At 41.7% G+C, this 21,749-nt stretch overlaps 1 protein-coding gene across 3 annotated transcripts in view; it reads right to left on the reverse strand.

Annotated features, from left to right (window-relative positions):
* The window catches only part of PRKG1 (protein kinase cGMP-dependent 1), a 1,188,324-nt gene that overhangs the window by 22,905 nt on the left and 1,143,670 nt on the right, over positions 1-21,749 (reverse strand). For all 3 annotated transcript variants that reach the window (XM_040624668.1, XM_040624667.1, XM_040624666.1), the window contains 2 exons: positions 4,936-5,075; positions 3,889-3,978 (listed from right to left, as the gene is read on the reverse strand). In XM_040624668.1, coding sequence (XP_040480602.1) covers positions 3,889-3,978; positions 4,936-5,075 — 230 coding nt within the window. The remainder of the gene's footprint in view (positions 1-3,888; positions 3,979-4,935; positions 5,076-21,749) is intronic.

The raw sequence follows: 21,749 nt of genomic DNA on the forward strand, positions 1-21,749 counted from the left end.
TGGTCCTCCCGCTTCTCCATGCTTCCACGTCCCTCCTGGTTGTGATTCATCTCACAGCAGATCTGGTTCCCAACCACGTCTCGGTTCCTCCTACCCTTTCCAATGTGGGCTCTTCTCTACGATGAACTGGGGAAGGCTTGCTCTGACAGTCTCCAGGTTGTTTTCAGAGTTCGGTGTATAAATGTCGCTGTTACCTTGGCGTGTCCCTGGGAGGAGGGGAGTTCAGGATCCTCTGATGCTGCTCTGCTCCTGACCCCCTGAAATACTTTTGACGAGAACTATGCATTTTGTCATCTTAGATGGAATTTAAACAATTACCCTCCACAATATAGTTAGAATCAAAGAGAATGGAGTTTGAAGTTACTCGCCAGCTTACAAAACACATCCAGGGGGACACATGACCAGAAGTGAGATGTGCATGATTTGAAAATTATAGTTTCTGAAATAAGATATTCAGTAGGAAATATTAACATATATTAAAAAATTTTAAGTAAACAATTGAAATGTTAAATTTCAGTATATTACTATATGTTAAATACCAATATTAATATACATATTAATACACACATAAATATATGTGTTTATATTAGTATATATTATGGCATATTAGCATTTATGTATTATATTAACCACTTACATTTTTTAAAAAGTTGTAGGGATTGCCAGTTCTTAATGTGTTACGGAGGAAAGGTGATTAAAATATAACGTGTATCAGCCTATTCCAAATAATGGTACGGAATGTGTGGAAAACAAAGAGTCATAAACGAGAAGATAAAACATGATAGCTACTAAAGAATAAACTAGAGAAATAATTGCAACAATGAACATTTCAGGGGTGTTAATTATATCTCAAAGATACTTAGCAGTCCTCCAGTCCTGTTTGGTATCATTTTATTTTTTATAGTATTTTAATTCTTAGTTTTTGACAACAACAAAACTGCTCTGTGTGCCTTTTCTAGGCAGGAGCTGGTCATCTCACTTACTAGGTGAGAGGAGGAGGAGGGCTGTGGCTATCAGAGACTTCCTACGCTAAATCCCTGGGGCTTAGAGGTATTACCACGTCAGTAAAAAATAGTCACACAAGCTTTTCTTAAAATCAACCCAAATACATTTCCTTTATCCTTTCAGAATAGCTTCTCCTGACTGACTGCTGCTTTCCTGGGATACAAAAAGAAAACTGAATGAATTGAATATGATTTGACTACGGATATTTTCATATACACTGTAACTAATAGCATAGTTGTTTTCCTTTTTCTCTTGGCATTTGTTGTTGTTTTTTCTTTCTAACAATTAACCTTTAGGACTTTCAGCCTCAAACAAATAGAAAGCTAGTCAGTGGCAGGATTAACTGGAACCTAGATTTCCATAACTATGGCCCCCCAACCAATTTTTTGAGTAGGGGGGAAAAAGTCAGAATAAAAGCAATACGGTGTTACATGCGTATATAATAGTTCTGTTGTTTTTAATGCTGAGGCTTCAGCCCTCCTGAATCTTTAGGAAGGAGCAGGCAGCTTTTATATCTCCAGATCACGCTGCTGCTTGTAGTAGTAAGGGCATGGTGGGGACTCGCCAACCTTGTATCCCAAACCCAAGGATGATAAAAGGGAAGGAAATGGAACCGACCAAAAAGCATCCCAGTAGCGTTAGAAAAAGGACCACCCACTGATATTTTGCGTCCATCCACTCCTCTAAAGGTAAACTACTTATTAATACCAACCTTAGGTGCCCCGACAGACCAAAATACGTCTCCCTCAGAAGGCTTGGCTGGCATTTATGAGCCAACAAAATGCAAATCAAATTAAATAGGGAGAAATATGAAATGGTATTTTCTTTCAAAAACTAGATTGAAATTTGATTCCTATGCATGTTTGATGGCCCATAAGTGGACTTCAGAGTGACTTGTGTTGTTGTTGCCTGCTTAAGGAAGCTAATAAAAGCTTCAAATAGTTCCTCTCCCTCTGTGGCTTATTATTGCTTTCATGTTTACTTCTACCTGTAAATCTTCTATTCTAATTAGAACAAATCAGGGAAGATATCTCAAATAAATTAGTAGATTGAAAGGTCAGGTCAAAAAATAATATAGTAGAGCCACATTAGGATGAAGGAGACATTAACTCACAAATCAGAATGTTAACTTTATGCAGCAGCCTGTAAATTATGAGAAGGGGACCATGTCTTCATTAGTGTATCCCCAGCTTCTAGCACAAGGCCTGGCATATAACCTGTGCTCAATTATTACTAGAAATAGTGTAAAAATGCACTGTAAACATCTTAGAAAAGATGTTTATCCCGGCCCCTAATGCCAACATGATACATTGCCCTATATACTTGTTTACCTTAAATTTAAGAAGTGAAACATAACATCAATGTAATTAGGACAAGATAAAGTAAAAAGAAATCCATCTGATATATACAAGGAAGGCAAAGGGGAAAAGACCTGAAAGGTCCATGTTTCCAAAGACATGAAGCTCCCATAAGAATGCTATTAGGGATAAGACTTCATAAGCTATTCTGGGTTCTATTAATTACTATTCTGGGATATCTACAGAGTAACAAGTTGTCAAAAAATAACCTGGCTTTCTGGGAACAACAGGGCAATCTATAACAGAGTTACAGTAAGATGTTACCCAATGAAGGAGACATGGGTAAGACTGTAACAAATATGAAAAAAAAAAAGTTGTCAAAAGGTGAACATTCACAGGAACAAGGATGACTTCTGAATATTTGATCATTCATAGGAAATGATCAAAAGATCATTTATAGGAAAAGACAATTGTGTTTTAAGTAAAAATTTAGGATTGGTAATGATCTCCTAGGACATTTTATAGACTAGATTTTTAGTTTGCTAGTTCTATAAGAGATAGAAATAAGCATTAACTAGACCAACTTTACTTGCCCTGAAAGGGCAAATATAAGTAAATTGGAGTTAGATTGTTTATGTGAAATACTGCTTATAAGTGGATTCATTTTTTCATAAGATCAGCTGAAGCCTGAAGAAGATGGCCATAACTTGTTAATTTTGAAACCAAAGGGCAACGTCAAGCCAGAAGGAAAAGTCGCATGGAATACTATTCAGCCAGCAGAAAGGATGATTACCTAACATTTGCATCAACATGGATGGAACTAAGTGCAATAAGTCAAGCAGAGAAAGACGATTATATGGTTTCACTTAAATGTGGAACATAGGAATAGCATGGAGGACATTAGGAGAAGGAAGGGAAAAATGAAGGGGGGGAGAGGACCCATGAGAGACTATGGACTCTGGGAAACAGAGGGTTTTAGAAGGGAGGGGGGTGGGGGGATGGGTTAGCCCGGTGATGGGTATTAAGGAGGGCATGTATTGCATGGAACACTGGGTGTTATACACAAACAATGAATCATGGAACACTGCATCAAAAACTAAGGATGTACTGTATGGTGACTAACATAATAAAAAAAAAAAAAAGAAAAAGTAACTTGGGGAAAAAATTCTCAATGTCAGGAAAGGCAGACTGCCCATCTGGCCAATGAGTAAAGCAATTAAGCTGGTAATTAATCCAGATAGCAACTATAACATAACACTATTTCCTTCCTGTCACAGCACCTAACGGAATTCTAGGCATACAGTTAACTGATCCTGATATTCAAGGTACAGAAAAGGCCTGGGTATGTATCTTGCTAGGTTACTATTTCCATGCTGGACGAAGCCTTTATCTTTAGTTACAAATCTGAAACAGAGTGAGCATCATATTTACTAAAGCATGTCTGTACATATTTACTTATTTTCTGATATGCAAGCATATATAATATGTAAATATGATTTTTATACTCTATAATGGACTCTTCTTACGGACCATCAGACTCAACTACGTTTTTAGAGAAATGATAGAAATTTCTTAAAACTCCTACCTATCCCTGAGAATGGTCCAGAGCTCTCCACCCAGGCACACTTCCATCAACATATACAAATATTTGCTGTCCTTAAACGTTCTGTACAATCTGTGAATTGCAAACAAGAAAACAAGGGTTATAAACATTGTTGTCTTTGAAGAGAATGTGAATGTTTTAAGTGCTCAGATTACAGTCTTACACGTGATTTACCAAGCTTGAAATGCCATTAAAGGAAAGAGAGGGGATCTGCTTGTAAAATAGGGAAAAGGAGGCAGCAGGCTCCTGACTAAGATGTGTGTGATGTAGGGGCTGGTCTGTCCTGGGCAATGAATGGATGAATCCAGATGATTATGGACCACGGTGGCTTCTTGGGGTCCCAGTTTGGCTGATGTTTTAAGCATGGACTCCTGAGCCATACTAAGTGGTGATAAATGTGCAATCTACATGCATATAAAATAGATTCACTTTACAAACATAAAGATGTATGAAATCCCATGCTGTTCCTTAAATTCACCTTATGCCCTGCTTTTAAGTGCCCCTGACAAATTAACCAGGTTTTATTTATTTAGTTTTTGTATATAAGAACTCTCCATTATCCTCTTACTAATGCTCTGAAAATATGGAGATGGAATAGTCATTTCAATTTTTTTAATCTTCACAAAATTAAAGAAAATTTCCATATTAGCATTCAAATAATTAAAGGGAGGATAGTTTGCTTTTTGCATTTTGTCTTTCAAGCTCCAGAAGTCTATGTGGGGTTTTAGAGTCACAGAAAGCATAAAAATGGAATGTCAGAAACGGAGCTATCTCCTTTGGGAAAAGCATGTTCTTTTCATAGAATCTGATTCTTTAACAACAACAACAAAAAAGGATAGAATCAGACTTAAGGGGTTTTTTTTGTTGTTTTGTTTTTTTTTAAGCCTAACAAAACTTTCTTAAAATCAGATTTAAAACCACGTTTCCTGGGTGAATGAAATGTGTGATGGTGAGCAGGGGTGGTGGTGGGTTTGGTGGCTGACTTTCCATGGGGAGTGGGCACACCAGGACGGGGGTGCAGGGACTTACCTCACTATGAAGTCGGAATGTGCCCCCTGCATGATCTGCTTCTCCGAGCGGATGTGCTCCTGCTGTCTCGTATCCACAATGTGGCGTTTCTTGAGAATCTTCATGGCAAAGGTTTTGGATTCTTCACTTTTCAACTGGACCTTAAAGAAAAAACACAGAAAATAAGTGAGAAAAAGGCCACAGCGTTAATATAACAGAGTGCCTTCTCATCCCCAAATTACCCAGTGCGTGGAGCACGGCGGGGACCCCCCAGATGCCGCCTGAGTCACACAGTATGTGCTTGCCGGAGCCGGGCAGAAATCCAGGTCCACGACCCTTGTCCACTGTCCTTCCACTGGACCAGAGAGAGTGTAACTAGATTTTCAATTAGTGCTGTGCTCGCTGGGATTAGAAGAGGGAAAGCGTATTGGATTTTCACTGTGTTATTTCATTTCATATCACATAATGTGTTTGAGTATACTTTATGGTTGTTCTCCTGCAATCAGAAAAACATAAAAACGACATTCTCCAAGTTCCCTTCCAGTGAGTGTGGTAGAGGTAGGACCTGATGGGCCTTTACACTCTTCCTCCTTGGTCCTGGCCAGCAGACGTTTCCACGGGTGTGAAGTTCAGTGACCACCCCCTCTCTGCTGAGACTGCAGAAGTACGTACTGTTCCTTCTTCTCTTCCTGCTCCCTAGTCTTGCCCTTCCTCCCACAAGTATGCATGATGGCTTTAATCCTGTCTGACCTCAAACCTGACCGCTTAGTTGTACTAACTGGGAAGGCCTAAGTTGGGCTGTGAGGTCTCCATGGCCCCCACGCCACTGGTGCAGCCCTACACGGCTCCCGGGGGCTTGGGTTCTCTGAATACCACTCCTCAGACAGACTGTGGGTCTGTGGGTTACTGTTTTACAGAAAATTTCAATAAGGTGACTTTTTTTTTTAAGATTTTTATTTTTATTAGAGTGAGAGGGAGACGGGGAGACAGGGAACGGGAGAGAGAATCTTTAGTAGACTCCTGCTGAGCATAGAGCCCAACACGGGGCTCGATCTCACGGTCCTGAGATCATGACCTGAGCCAAAAGCAACAGCTGGAGGCCTAAGCAACTGAGCCACCCAGGCACCCTTCAACAAGGTGACTTGGCCAGGAAATGAAGAGATCTTGGTGATGGGGCTAATCACTTCCTAGCAATATCAAAGAGTTTTCTAGTGCTGTTGAGCAACAAACAGAATCCTCGAGCCTGCATTATTTGGAACTAACGAAAGCCCTGGGGAAATGACAGGACAAGCTGTTTCTGCTTCGCAGCTGAAGGATCGCCGTCCCCTGGAGCTGTGAACTGTTTCCTGGTGCATCTGCCGGCAGTGCGATCGAGTGTCTTGTTCATACACATGTGTACAGACTGACTGCGGTCCGAGAGCGCGTTCACACGGCAAGGGCCTTGGACGCGAACACAAGGACACTTCACATCAATGGGCCTCAGTCTGTGGCCAGCATCTGTGGATGTCTAGGACCGGCTTGAGAAAGAAATGGATATTCGAATTTGCCTTAGCAGTCGAGGGCCCTCTACGCGGCTGTGAAACTCTTAAGATGACGGATGAGTGTGATTCAAATGAATCCAGTTGTAGCTCATAATAAAGCACAAAACTTGAACACGCACTTCCGAAAGAAATCTGGACACAGAGCATGAACAACGAGCCCTGTCAGAATACTAAACACCAGAGAAGAAATGGAATCGTGTTCTCTTGGAGCCTTAGTCTAATGACCTCAGGCTCTCGTGTGGTTTACACACCTGATGGAAAACTTGTCCATTATGCTTCACGGTGATGGTGACGTACGTTTGTACTTGTACACAGGGTGGGAGGAAAGAACTCTGGCTTTGGGGTCACAGGTCTAGACCTCGACCCTGCCTTCGCTTAGTTGTGTTGCTGCTTTGAGCCCCAGTTCTTGCTGAAGGGAACACCGTATGGAGTTATTGTGACCTTAAGTGAGAAAGTACCATGAGTGGAAATTACCCATGGTCTCTCTGCTGGACCCCTGCCCCAGCCAGTGGACTCTGCCCTATAGCGTATGTCTGCAAAACAAAGCCAGATCACCTCACTCCTCTGCTCAGAACACTCCAGTGCCTTCCCATCTCGCTCCTAGTACAGACAAAGCTGTCATGGAGGCTACACGGTCCTACACCATCTGGACCCCAGCTACCCCCTAACTCACTCTGCTGGGGTCACGCCGGCCCCCTTGCTATTCCCGGAGCACACCAAGCAAGCATGTGCCTCAGTCTATCTGCTTTGTGCTTTTCTGCCCAAATATCTTCCCACAGATATTCCCAGCAGTCCCCCTCTCAGTTCCTGGAGCTCTTGGCTCAAATGTTTCCTCATCGGTGTGTCCTCACACCAGCCTCTGTAGAAGAGAAACCACCCTCCTCTCCCTGCTCTCTTGCTCTCTCTGGCTCTATCGCAAGCTCATACACGGAGTACTTTTCATTACTCGTTCAGCTCCTGTCTCCTCTCACTGGTCTATAAACAACCTGTGTTGGGGGATCTTTTTACTCACTATCCCCGACACAGAGTAAACGCCTATGAAATACTTGTTGACTGCATGAATCAAAGAAAGCAAGCAAGGAACCAGGACGATTTATCACCGGCCAAGCCACGAGAAATCTGGAGTCTCGGCTCCACACTGTGTATCTCTTAGCTTCATGGGAGAAAAACGAGGGAAGCTAAAAGGACAAGGAGGGGATATTTGTTCTTTTACTTTTGTCCCAAAGTGCCCTTAATTAGGCCTAGACAGGAAAAACGATTTCTACATGTCAACACTGCACAGGCAATATACATGGCCAAAGACCCATGCGATTCAGCCTCCGGTTTTCAGTTTGTATTTTTACAAGATGCTTTCTTAACCCAGCCTTTTTCTTTTCTTTCTTTTTTTTTTTTTTTAAAGATTTTATTTATTTACTCGACAGAGATAGAGACAGCCAGCGAGAGAGGGAACACAAGCAGGGGGAGTGGGAGAGGAAGAAGCAGGCTCCTAGCTGAAGAGCCTGATGTGGGGCTCAACCCCGTAATGCTGGGATCACATCCTGAGCCGAAGGCAGACGCTTAACCGCTGTGCCACCCAGGCACCCCAACCCAGCCTTTTTCTTGAACAACATTCCCAACCATGGAGACCACTAGGCTAATAAAATCATCTCTCGGACAATGTCCAGTTGTCTGCCAACGAGCTCTTGGTGTCCATCCCCTTTTGAGACCATGGCCATTTGTTTGCGACCCATCTCCTAGTCTACACTACTCCTGAGTTCCCTTCCAATGAACACATTCCATGATTCCACGTATATTGCCCATTTTTGTTATAACCAGCTCATCACCGTTATACTCACACCCAGATGTTTATTTTACTGTAGGCAAGATATGAGGTAAAAACATGTACCTATTTTGCTATTTCTTCAGTAGTTTTGAACTGTACATTAGGGAGAGTCTATGGAGGGAAATAAATGAAGCTCTCGGGGTGTCAGAAATGGGAATTAGCCCTTGTGGAATACTTTCGTGCTGGACACATTCATACACATTGTTTTTAGTCCCGACATCAAGGGTGGGAGGAAGAGGTTTTTGTTGTGTTTTTAAAAAGACATCATTATCACTTACCAATAATAGCTCGTATTAAGGGTCAGGAACAGTGTAATAAGTGAGTTTTCTCCCTTAATCTTCTAGGCACCCCTTCGAGGGACTATGTCATCCCCATTTTTCAGAGGAGCTAACCGACGATTAGCAGAGAGGGTCATATCTTGCCCAAGGCCACAGAGCTGTCAAGTGGCAGAACTGGGTTCACGCTCGTCTTTTTGGCCCGAGCTATTTGTAGTGTATGCTGCTTCCCTTCAGCTAAACAGACAAGAAACTGACAGCGCAGGGAGTTTAACGCAACTGGCTCTCTTGGACTCCATGAGAAAAGCTGAACTGTGTGTTATTACTGTGAAGCTTCACCCATGCTGGACATACCAGAGCCTCACTGTCCTTTTCCTAGGGACCTCGGGGGGGTCCTCAAGGATCTGGGGTACCTGAGTGATGGCTTCTCCTTGCAGAATTTAAAGGGTGGCAGTTGGGGGAGGGATATGGTGCTAAGAGCTGGTGGGTGGCAGGTGGCTGCTGCCAGTTTGTATGTAAAAGCTACAGAGGTGACTGGAAGTCAGCCTTACTAGTTGCCAATTTAATAATTATTAATTATAAGAAGCTTACAGAGCCAAATAGCTCATCTATGGAGGCTTTCTGTTTTGTCTTTGCTTGAGTGGAGACAGTCCCACCATTTGGAACCATCATCCTTTGCATTCTGTAAAGACCTGCCTAGTTGCTTGGAGGACAGCCCTTAGAATCTCCACTTCCATCTTAAACTGGGAGGACACAAGACTCCCAGGATCCCAGCTCGTAACTGAGAAGTCAGACCACCTGAGGACTACTGATGGCAGTAACTCAACAGCCACGGTCTTGTGCGCTGGAGTTAATGCTTTGAAAAATTTTCTTCTGATTAACCAACATGTCGAATTCTTAGATTGTTTCTAGTGGCAACATTTGGAAACAATCTGTCTATGCAGAGAAGTGTGGAAAAATAAATTATGGTACATCCATGCAATGCAGCTGTAAAAACTAGGACTTAAAACAAGGACTTAGCAAAGGGAAAAAAAGAGAGAGAGGGAAACAAAGCAAGAGACAGACTCTTAACTATAGAGAACTGATGGTCACCAGAGGGCTGGTGGGTGTGGGGATGGGGGAAACAGGTGATGGGGATGAAGGAGTGCACTTGTCCTGATAAGCACCGGGTGATGCAAGTGTTGAATCACTATATTGTACACATGACACTAATATTACACTGCATGTTAACTAACTGGAGTTAAGTGTCATTCTAAGTCTTCATTTTTTATTATGGAAAAATAGGCTCCCCTGTTTATATTTTATATTTATATACATACAGATAACTTATATGTCACATATAAAAATACAGGATACAAACCAGCATACATTTTATGATCCCGTAAATAATATTTGTATGTACGTGTATATATCTAAATAAATCTAGGAAGAGACAATCAGAAATGTGTTTCCCAATATGTCAATAATGGTTTTCCCTTAGGGAAATTTTCAGTTCTACTTCTTTTTGCTTTTTTGAATTGCTTAACTTTTGTATAATTAGCATATATCCATTTTATGATGAGTAAACACAGTGACTCTCATGGAAAATAAATGTTAAAGTCTCTCTGAAATCGCACTATGTATTAGTGTCTGACTCTCTCAAAGGGTTCCGGTTCAAGGGGAGCCACTCTGCTAGAATGCCATGAATGCAAAGACCTTGAAAGGTTGTATATTGCATAACAACCTATTCAAGTTTGGGCTGAACGACACGATTCATCTCTTTGAAGGACCTGCCATATTCTTATGTTCAATATGAACTCTAAGGGTAGGTTACAGCAACTTGTATTCACTGGGTCTAAGCTATTAGGCTTTATTAGGGAAGTACTTTCACAAAACGAATCCATGAAAATTTTTAAGGTGAAATGTAGTTTGCTTTTTATTTTTCCAGTGGCCAAATGAATTACCCTAAGTCCGCTTCTGTCAACTTGAGATAATGATGATGATTTTGTAGTCGGGTCAGCTAGACATAGGAAATCCGTGTCGTGTGGATTCAGGCAAGCAAGAGAGGAGGAAATGGATGTGTGGTTTTCTTCCCCTCCTTCCCCAGGACTCCTCCCCAGCCTAGCTGGGTCGGCGTGCTCCCTGGCTCTGTCCTCCTGTGCGGACTGTCCCCCCCACCTCCCAGCATGCAGGCTAGGGCTGTGGTTGAGAGCGTGAGCCTTGAAATGTGACTGCTTTTGTTTAAATCGCAACCATTTTTTGGCTTGTGATCTTGGACACATTTCTGACACCCTGTCCCTCTGTCCTTATCTGTGATGTGAGGGTAATCCTCAGTTTACTTGGGAAGATGGAATAAAAGGGCCCACATATCAAACCCGGTGTCTGGAACAGAGAGCCCATTTAGTGGCTTTTATTCTTAGGTGCCTCCAACTGTCATGGTCCCCTCAGGCCAAAGCAATTTCCTCAAAATACGACCCAGCACAAGCTGCTGTCATTTTATGCCCATTCCTATCGCCACTCATTCGTCTCAGTCCTACCAAGGGAATAGGTAAAGAGCTGAGAAGCTACTTTAAAAAGACTGCTGAGCCTTGCACCACACTGGTTTTACTCTCAAAATTCCACGAAGGGGAAAAAGAACAAGAAAATGCTAATACTCCATATCTTCCTCTTATTTTTCAGAAACAATGCTTTGGTTACATCAGAAACTAGAATTAGTTTCTAGAAGTGAAACGTTACTTCCGTGTGGAGCCTGGCGTTGCCATTTGAATGAACGCATCCGTGGACAGAGCGGATCTTAAGGTGGGAATTTCTGATGTCGGTTTTGACAAGTTCTTCACTGCCGGGCTCCAGGTGGTGCCCAAGCAACAGTGACCTGAAGCTGAGAGGAAACGCCACCAGCATTTCAAAGAGCTTTGAAGACACACTCGCTGGCTGGAACATATGCCCCCTTTCTGTCTGTGGCAGGCACTTGTCTTAAAAAGGCTTGTTTCCTGTTGGACCCAATTCCTTGCTCTGAGAAGGGGAGTTACGATGAGAACAAACTTAAAACTGGCTCACTACCTCGGGCTGAGAGTTGGTCCTTAGACTCTGTTCCTCCGTTTGCCTATTAAACCTTTTTATTAATAATTCATAGTTTATTTTGCAATATAGCTATATCTTCATTATTTAGGGGAGAAAGTGGCTTTCTGGACAATACTGTCATTAAAATGATTTCCTACATGAAGGCTTAAACGGATGGCATCAGTTGCTGTGCATTAAACACCTGGATATTTGGGTCCATATTGAACTAGATCTTCAATTGCACATGTAGAAATAAAACCAGTGAGTGTAAAACAAAGTTGTAACTTAAAACATGCAGCAGGACAGGCTCAGGCTTAGAGCTAGAAGGTGGGTGAGTAGTCAGTCTCTGGAGCTGGGGTGAGAATGGATGTGACCTGTCAAAGGGATGTGACCTTGTGGGACACAAATCATACCTCAACAAAGCTTTTTAAAGGCTTTTTTTTTTTAAAGAGGAAAAAACCAGGAAATATGTCTATCTTCTAATAAGTCTTGTCTTCATTTATGAGGTATATTTTTAATTTATATTTTAAGGAACGAAATGTTAGAAATGGATTTCTCTCTATGCTTATCATTCCCCCTTCAATAAAAGTTCCCCAGTTAGCCAAAACTGTATTTCATTTTTATTGCAGTATCTGTTGATGAACATTTTCATAAAGAATTTGATCCTTTTTTAGGACTTAATTATTGTGATTATAAGTCCTAAATTTTAAAAAGGCCTCACTCCCCTTCCCCCCCATAAAAAGTAGGATCATGAGTTATTTTTGGCAAAATGGACATATTATCACAAAATTATTTCATCAAAATAATAGGTAATTGCTGGGCCATGCCTTTAGTATTTTAATAATGTACAACTGAGATCGGATGCGACCTCCTGTAATCTTCTAGAGCCTTCTAAAGGTTCCCAGGCTCCTAGAGCCTTTTCCTCACTTATAAAAGGGGAATAAAACCACCTCAAAAGCAGATATTATAAGATCAAATCAGATAGCGTATGTGAAAATACTTCGAGGTTTCCAAGTGCTACCTCAGAACAATTATGAAGATACGTGGGAACGCTAATTAAAGTGGATACTTGTCAATAGCATTTTACTCTTACAATTCATCATTAAATCTATGTTTTAATTAGTTGCCCCAACCAACTGAAGGAAAACGAAGGAACGGGAAAAATCTGTCTGGATTTAAGGATGTCTTACTTGCACAGAAAAGGAAAGACCAGTGTTATCACTTTGACTCAACTAACGTCTCGGACACGACAAACTCTCGTGCTCACATATTCAGAAGTTACTACCTTCATGAAAGAAAGCAAACATTTTTAAGTGCATAGAAAATTCCTATTCCACACAGTAGTATTGGATTGTACTCCTCAACGTTTCCCAACCAAAACCATGCTAGTCCTTCCATGAGAATTTCTGTTCTCTGTACTAGTACCGTAGTTGCAGGCGAACACCACTACAGTCACAACAGAACAGCCTGCTGGTTCAAAGTTCTCTCCTCTTTAGGTGCTCAGAGTCCTTTCCCTCGCCTCTCTCTTACTGCACTGCACGAGATCATCAGACGTTTTCCTTTCCTGAGTCAGCGTCCAAAACTTCAGAATGAATCACAGCATCTGGTTTGTTCCAAAGGATGCACAAGGGACTTGTCTCAGCCTGTGTGACACAGAGCCAGCTGACGCAGAGAATCCAAAGGGTGGATTATAACTTTAAAGAGATGCCAGAGTTGAAAAGACAGGAGGACGAGAGGCATGGCACCATGATACAATTTTATGGGGAGGATTTGACATGTAAAACTTATTTCATCGATGACCACTAAGTGGTTTACAGATACATAAATGGTCGTGTATACCATTCACAACAAAGGAGCATAGAAAAAATAGCTTATTTTATCTCTGCGTTTTCCTCTCCCATTTGCACAAGCGATAATCAAAGAGAGGGTCTGGTCTCTTTTCTTTCTCTCTTTGTTCTCCTTCCCATGTTCACCTCAACCCCTCACCAAATATGTCAACTTCATTTGCTTTGTAACTTGCCTTCAGACTCGAAATTCAGTTCTGTAGCAGGAAATGTCTCTATTATTAAATTCAAATTGATCAAAAGCCAAGTAAGACTGTTTTCATAGAGGAGATAGTTTTCAAAAAAGACATTTAACTTTCAGTTTGGAGGAAGATCAGGAAAAGAACATCATACTTTTCTATTTTTAATTACAACATGAACAAATGGTTGGACTATTTTATAGAAATCACTTGGAAATCAAAGAATTCTTGTGATTTCTGTTATTAAGGAATTAGCACAGATTCATTTGGACTCAAAAGGCTACCTATATTGAATCAAAAGGCTACCTATACCGAAATGTGCAATTTAGACATATCATTTCTCTTCTGTATAGTAGCTGCATAAAATAAACCTTATTTCACTTCGTAGTGATTATTAAAATTGATATGATAAAGTTTAAATTATTTTCTTTCATCACCGGCACAAAAACAGACACATAGATCAATGGAACAGAATAGAGAGCCCAGAAGTACACCAATCCTATTATATGGTAAATTAATGTATCATGAAGGAGGCAAGAATATACAGTGGGGAAAAGACCATCTCCTTCAGTAAATGGTGCTGGGAAAACTGGACAGCCACATGCAAAAGAATGAAACTGGCCCACTTTCTTATACCATACACAGAAATAAACTCAAAATAGATTAAAGACCTAAATGTGGGACCTGAAACCATAAAACTCCTAAAAGAAAACACAGGCAGTAATCTCTTTGACATCATCCTTAGCAATATTTTTCTAGATATGTCTCCCGAGGCAAGAGAAACGAATGCAAAAATAAACGATTGGGACTGCACCGAAATGAACAGCTTCTGCACGGCAGAGGAGACCATCAACAAAACAAAAGACAACCTATGGAATGGGAGAAGATATTTGCAAATGAGGTATCTGATAAAAGGTCAGTATCCCAAATACATAAAGAACCTATACAGCTCAACATCAAAGACCAAACAATCCAATTAAAAAAAAGGGCAGAGGACTCAAACAAGTTTCAAAAGAAGACAAACAATGACCAGTAGGCACATGACAAGATGCTCGAAATCACTAATCAAAATACAAATACAAAACCACAGTGTGATATCATCTCACACCTGTCAGAATGGCTAAAATCAACAACGCAAGAAACAGCAAGTGTTGGTGAGGATGTGGAGAAAAAGGAACCCTCTTGCAAACTGGTGCAGCCACTGTGGAAAACAGTATAGTGGTTCCTCATAATATGAGAAATACCATGGGATCCAGGAGTTCTACTACTGGGTATTAACCCAAAGTAAATAAAAACGCTAACCCCAAAAGATATATGCACCCCTGTGTTTGCTGCAGCACTATTAATAGCCAAGATCCGAAAGCAGCCCAAGTGTTCATCAATAGATGAATGGATAAAGAAGATGTGGTGTGTGTATATGGGTACGTACACACACACACACACACACACACACACACACACACACACCGGATTATTGGTAATAAAAATAGATGAGATCTCGCCATTTATGACAACATGGATGGACCTAAAGGACATTATGCCAAGCAAAATAAGTCTTACAGAGAAAGACAAATACCATATAATTCACTCATATTTGGAATCTTAAAAAACAGAACCAGCAAACAACAACAAAACAAATAGGATGAACCAGTGGTTGTCAGAGGGGAGGTGGGTGGGGGGATGGGCAAAAAAATTTACTTTCCTTGGGCCCAGTGATAATTTGATTTCTATGCACAATCTCATTCATCTGTATAAAGAAATACTACATGTAGCAGTTTTCCAACTTGCTTATACATTTCTAAATTGATCACTAAAATATTTCACCTAATTCTACTTATTCTAATACTTTAAGCACATTTATAACCTGAAATTTCACATAGATAGGAGTTGAGACTCCTAGGTTGACACTTCAATTTCTTTCGTTTATTGACTCTGTGAAGGCTTAAAGTCAGTGGAAATGAAACAGAATACCATACTGCAAAATTCAGCTCTCTGAGCGGTGCTCAGTTTCACTCGTGAAAGTGTTTGTATTCTCATCATACTTTTGAGACATCAGGCATGAATAACTTGATGCTTCTGTTACATACTGGGGGGATTTTAATCAAATGGCTCATAATCAGGTTTTAATGTCTTGATATAGGTGAGATTCAAACTTCACCCTGATATTAAATAAAATAGGGTAATTCCTTCCTCCCTGTTTTTGTACTTTCCATTTTTTACAAGTTTTTGTACAAATATAAATGTACTTCAAATGTAGTTAAGCCCATTCCACACGTATTTCATATTCTTTGCCCGTGCTGACTTCATCTATGGAAAACAGTCACATGAAACATTTAAGCCACTCCGTCCATGTGGGTGTGGAATCAGAGACTGGAGCCATGACCACCCAACTCCCTTGGGTTGAACTTACGGGATTCCTTTTGGGTGCTGATGGTCTCTCTGCTCTTACCGTGAACTTGCAAGGCAGCTGGCTGGCATCAGGGCCTCAGACCTGAGCCTTCCGGCCCCCAGAACCCGATCTCAGAGCTCATTGTTCAAGCTAACATGCTGTTATGTGTCAAGGGCAATGGGGGATATTAACACGGGTGGGCAGAGTATGAATCAGCAATAAATTAAACGTATGTAGTTGATGAGCTACACTGAAACATACGGAACGGCTCTTGCATATTTTTCCCCCACAAAACAAGAGAAACCATTTCATTTTAAGGACATGGCTATTTTCAGCACGCCTGACATATACAAGGGGCCTGTTTTCCCTTCTCATGAATGAGATCTCTCTTTGCAAGTGTTTACATGAAATTTTCAGGGACACGGGCTACCTCCTGGCACAAAGCAGACCACCTTGCTCAGAAGAGAAATTATGTTTATTTTTGGGAGCAGCCCCACCTAAAAATAGCCTGTCCAGTCACCTTCTAGTGTATTCTTTGATTTCACAGGTGAAGCTGAGAGCTGAGTCTGTGTTCTATGTTTTCATCACCTGACCTCATGCCTTCACGTCTGACCTCTCTAAGAACAGATCACAGTGGCCCCAGGCCGATGGCTGCCTAAGGGCCTTTCTCACCGCTCCTCCACACGACACCTGGGCAGGCCTGCTGCTTGCTTCAGTGGCCTGTGAAGACATGGAGCCCTCTGTGTTGTAACCTTTGCCTGGAATGGCCTTTCCCAGCTGTTCACTTAAATCCCAATCTATTCCCTAAGCCCTGGCTGGAGTCCTGTGTCTTCTCGGCGACTCTTTGAACCAATCAGCTCCAAATGGTCTCCCTCTTTCTGAAATAGAAAGAACCTTTCTGCATAATCTAGAAGCTAATACAGTCCACTTAAAGGATCTCATTTGCTCTTCCTCAGATGTGTTAGTCTTACCTTCTTATTTATAAGAAGGCAGAAATTCCTTAAGGGCAGGAATCACCTCTGCTATTTCTGATCCCACAAAAAATATGGAGGGATTTTATAAAAGATACATTTTTGCTGAATGTTATGTGCCCATAAATTGTCACAGAAAACATAAGAGTGACCGAAACGTTAACCTTAGGATATACTCTTTTATCATCCACATTTTAACCCTTGAAAAGACAGGTCTAGTGCCTTCCAGATTTTCACTGCTCTTTCTAGAACAACACATGGTTTTGGAGGAGAAATGAACATTTTACTGGACTCTAGGACACGGATTTGAAATATTTTTAATGAGATTCATTTCTGTAGATAGCTAGTATATAAAACTGATACTTCCAAAGATGTGTCAGCAAGTAATTCTTTGTAGTCTCTGCAGACTGTGTTCCAACTACTATATAAAATATATTCTACAGTAACAAGATGAATAAATGCATGTCTTTCTTAGAATAACGTCAAAGTAGAGAGAGACCTGACTCCTGGTGATGCGTACTGAGAAACTATCTTAGATTGTGACTGCACCTGTTAGGCTCAGCTAGAATCCATTAGCTACTGGAATAACTCCCTTTGAAATCAATACTATTTATCACCATCAATAATTGGCATCAACTTAGATTCTTTTGAAGGATGCACCTAAAATGAGGATGACCTTTGATAACAAGCCCACTAGAGGAACGGCGAGAGAAAAGGCTGTGTTAGACCGAGGCGAGCTTTGAGTTTCCACAGAGCGCAGAGACCTCACTCACCTGGGTGACAGAGGACACGAGGGCTCAGGGCAGAGGGTTTCCCCAGGCATCCTGTGCAGGCAGTCACTGGGGCCACACGTGGCAGTGCTGCCCGCCGTCCCCCAGCTATTCCATTTCACTGCTGCGTGGCCTGCCAGGGATGAAGCTCTCGAAATGCTTCCATCTTACGTGGGGTTTCCCTTTGCAGTTAAGCTGTTCGCCTTTCAGAACGATGAAACAAAACTCTGCTGACCGAGCAATGGATTTATCACCTAATTGCTTCCTTAACCACCCCTCGGTCTCCTTTTGCTTTCCGTGGGTGGATGCAGCCCTCCAGGCCTGCCTGCGTGTGACGCCCAGTGCCAAGCAGCTGGCAAAAATGCCACGACAGTGCTCCCGACCCCGTCTGGCCCTGTGACCTGGGGCGGCAGGTGCTTGGCACTTGCTGCCACCCTGCCCCCTCCCGCGCTGTCCTCTCGTGGGGGCTGGGGTGCAGAAGAAAGGAGAGGGGACCTGTCTGGTCCATTTGGCGAGAGCCAGACCCTCGCTATGCCCCATCGGGGTTCCATAGTTTAAGGGGGCTGTGGAGGAACCTGATAGGATTGAACAGACGGCACTGAAACCTGTTTGCTATTGAGAGGTGAAGAGCGGGGGCTTGACCATTGGGAGGAGAAATGGATAAATCAGAGCAGGTGACTTCAGGTGTAGAAGGCTCCGCGTGGGGAAGATCCGAAATGGCTTCCACTCATGCCAGATCCGGAGGGAAGGAGCTTTAGTGCTTCACGGGGAGTTAATAGAAGCTGTCACTGAGGTCATCATGAAGACCTCAGGCTCTTTCTTACAGGGGAGAAATGTCTGTACTGTGGGGACTCGGCAAAGCAAGGGAGGAAAATAGAGTAAAATTATTCCATCCCCTTCCTTTTCTGTGGGTAGAGCTGGGAGTGACAGTTATCATGAACATATTTTAATAATAATAGCATCGCACCACTTAGGGACCTATGGTGTGAGGCACTATATAGGGGCTTTCACTCATTTAATCTTTGTAATCTGGTGAGGCGCATATCCTCCTGTTATCCTCCTGCTCCAGAATGGGAAACTGAGGCTCAGAAGTAAGTGACCTCTGAGGAAATGACCGAGCATGCCCAGTGGGGAAAATCTGAATCCAGGAAATCTGAGTTTTCCTCCACAGACTTTTTACCATGGAAATAAGAAGAGCAAGAGATTCAGAGAAGGGAGAGCCTCTGGAGGTTTGACAGAAGCAGATGTGAATAACGGATCATCGCAGCATCGATTCTAGATTTAGGTCTATTACAGGTTCTTGAATTCTAGAATATATATATTTTTTTAACTAAGGTTGTCAATGTGACGATATTTGTTCAATGTCCTCGTGGTGGCTGTTGTTGGTGTGATGAGAATCTAAATATTTTTAGAAGCAGAATAATAGAAAAAGCTTCTAGTTAAAAACAAATCAGTAGGGACGCCTGGGTGGCTAAGTTAAGCGTCTGCCTTCAGCTCAGGTCATGATCTCAGGGTGCTGGGATTGAGTCCCGCACGGAGCTCCCTGCTCAGCGGGGAATCTGCTTCTCCCTCTGCACCCCCCAACCCCCCACCAGCTTGTTCTCTCTCTCTGACAAATAGATAAATAAAATCTTAAAAAAAAAAAAACCCAAATCAGTAGTTCTGGGTAATAACAACAGGCCTTTTACTGACTGCGTGGTCTTAGGCTTCTGATATGCATGAATCCCAACTTCCTTCCAGCAAAAGCAGATCACGCTTTATGTCCCACTCCCAGACTAACTAGAAAGGTAAAATGAAATACTGGATGTGGAGCAACGTGAAGGTCACGGAGCAGGGTCCAAACGCAAGGCTTGATTATTTTAGTAAGAAAGTGGCGCCACTACTTGAAAAACACGATTAATATCAGTTTGTCAATAAACTAGCCCGTGGTAGTTGCACTGTACAGGAGTGTACCGTCATGCTTCAGGTTATTTCGGTAGCTGCCCTAACTCCCCGTCTGTCTTAGGTGCCACCTTCTGCATGACCCCGGACATGCTGCTCGTACTTTGGTTATTGGAGTATTACTTTACATGACTGTCCTGCCCAGTAAACAGTCCCTAGAGGCAGTGGCCTGTTTCACTTTGGACTGTGTGTGTCCCAGCAGACAGCTTGCTACATAAATATGTAACAAATGATACAGAGAGGATATAATCCAAGAAGACAGATTATGGCTTCCATATCTTGGTTCCTACATTTAATCCAAGTACGGTACTCTGGTGTAGGGGGCACTGGATTGCTGAATAAAACTTTTATATATTTAATATGTAAAGCAACCACATCAGCATTGCCGGATTACTGATTTGTGCAAATCTCTTCTGGAAAGCAGAGCACCTCTCTGACGAGAGCAAGAGTAAATCAGGAATGTGACCACAGAGGATTACTGTCGTGTTTTAGAGCGGTGCTTACTGCTTTAATGAGTAAATCATCTATAAAAAAAACCTGAGTTCTTTTGCTGAAAGTGCTATTATAAACGAAATGTGGTCTTCTGGAAGATAAACAGGAAGCACTGAACAAATTAAAAAGCTCATTCTTCAAAATAAAAAAAAAATGGTCAGAAAATATGGTTTCTGCCAGATAACAGAAAAAAAGCAGTACGGATGACTTCCCAGAGGTAATAGTTGTGAATAGGACATGTCTGATATTCAACTCATTAAAATCAGTTCTGCTAAAAGTATTTATGAAATAGAATTAATAGCTTCAGAGCCAAATTCCCATTCATATACGACCAGTTCTTCAAGCTTCTGGTCTCATCATTGAACAATTATTCAAGTTTCTTGTTATGCGCCAAAATTATGTTCTCCTCTCAAAAAGTTGGCAGTGAACTATTTAGTAATTGTCCCGCCTGAAAAATCCTCTGGCATCTAAATTCATCCAAATTGAGATAAATAGTAAAAAATTAAGACATGCTAAGAAGCCTTTGCATATCACGGTGCAAAAAAACACAAACCCAATCTGTATACCAAATAATGGATAAAGCTCCTATTTTAGTCCTCCCAGGAAATGGGGTTCAACAATTCAAATTTAATTCTTCATACCCGTTAGAAGAGTTTATAATCTTATAATCTATACTTGGTGAAAAAATTTTAATGCCATGATAAAATTCAAGTGCCATGTGGTTTTTATCATGTTATTTACCTGCTCAACATCATTGCTGAACCAAGGATTGGTAAGTTCAAGGTATCTGTTTTATATACTTGGTACAGTACTGTGCACATGCATATGTGAAATTCGTTCATGTGAAGGTCGTAATTTTAAATATATCACTCTATAATATTGATAATATGATCTTGCATGTGTCATTTTCAAAGTGAAGAGAAGTTCTATAATCCCAACAGAACCAGGCTCGGCCTGGTCCCCCTCCCACTCTGAAGGGTGTGGGTACTGCTCTGAAGGTGCATTCTACCGCCCCCCATGCCAAGTTCGTGACGATTCACTATATGCGATGAGGACAGATCGCAGTCCAAGCGCTGAAGCCAGATCTCCAATTGTGGCATCACTGAATACCTGGGACAAATGAACAATCACAGAGGAAAATATTTTTCATACCCAAGAAGTAATATTCTCAGGCAGTGAGTAAGTGGTAAGAACTGGGGACGATGAATTGTAGGGCAAGAGCGCTCACCTAAATGGCCAGTCCGCACTGAACAGTGAAGACAATCTGGATATCCTGATTTCGCGAGGTGTTTCTGGGGAAGTGTAAAATCTCACGACATGAAGATGTCACTTCAGAGGTTAAAACCATGTGCCTCTTTGCTAAGGTACTGGTTGTGCCTAGGGGCCCATTATGGATTTATCACTCATGAGCATACCTAACGTTTTTGCAAACTGGACTCCAATTAAAGTTAATTCCTGAGGTTATGGTTTTCATTAGTCTATAAATATCCACGTGGAAGAGTAAAATATAATATCCGTGAGAAGAAAATGAGGCTGAACTACCCTTGACTCTCTCCTGGGAGGGAGATTATG

This window comes from Ursus maritimus, unplaced genomic scaffold, assembly GCF_017311325.1.
Source record: "Ursus maritimus isolate PB19 unplaced genomic scaffold, ASM1731132v1 scaffold_7, whole genome shotgun sequence".
Lineage (NCBI taxonomy): Eukaryota > Metazoa > Chordata > Mammalia > Carnivora > Ursidae > Ursus > Ursus maritimus.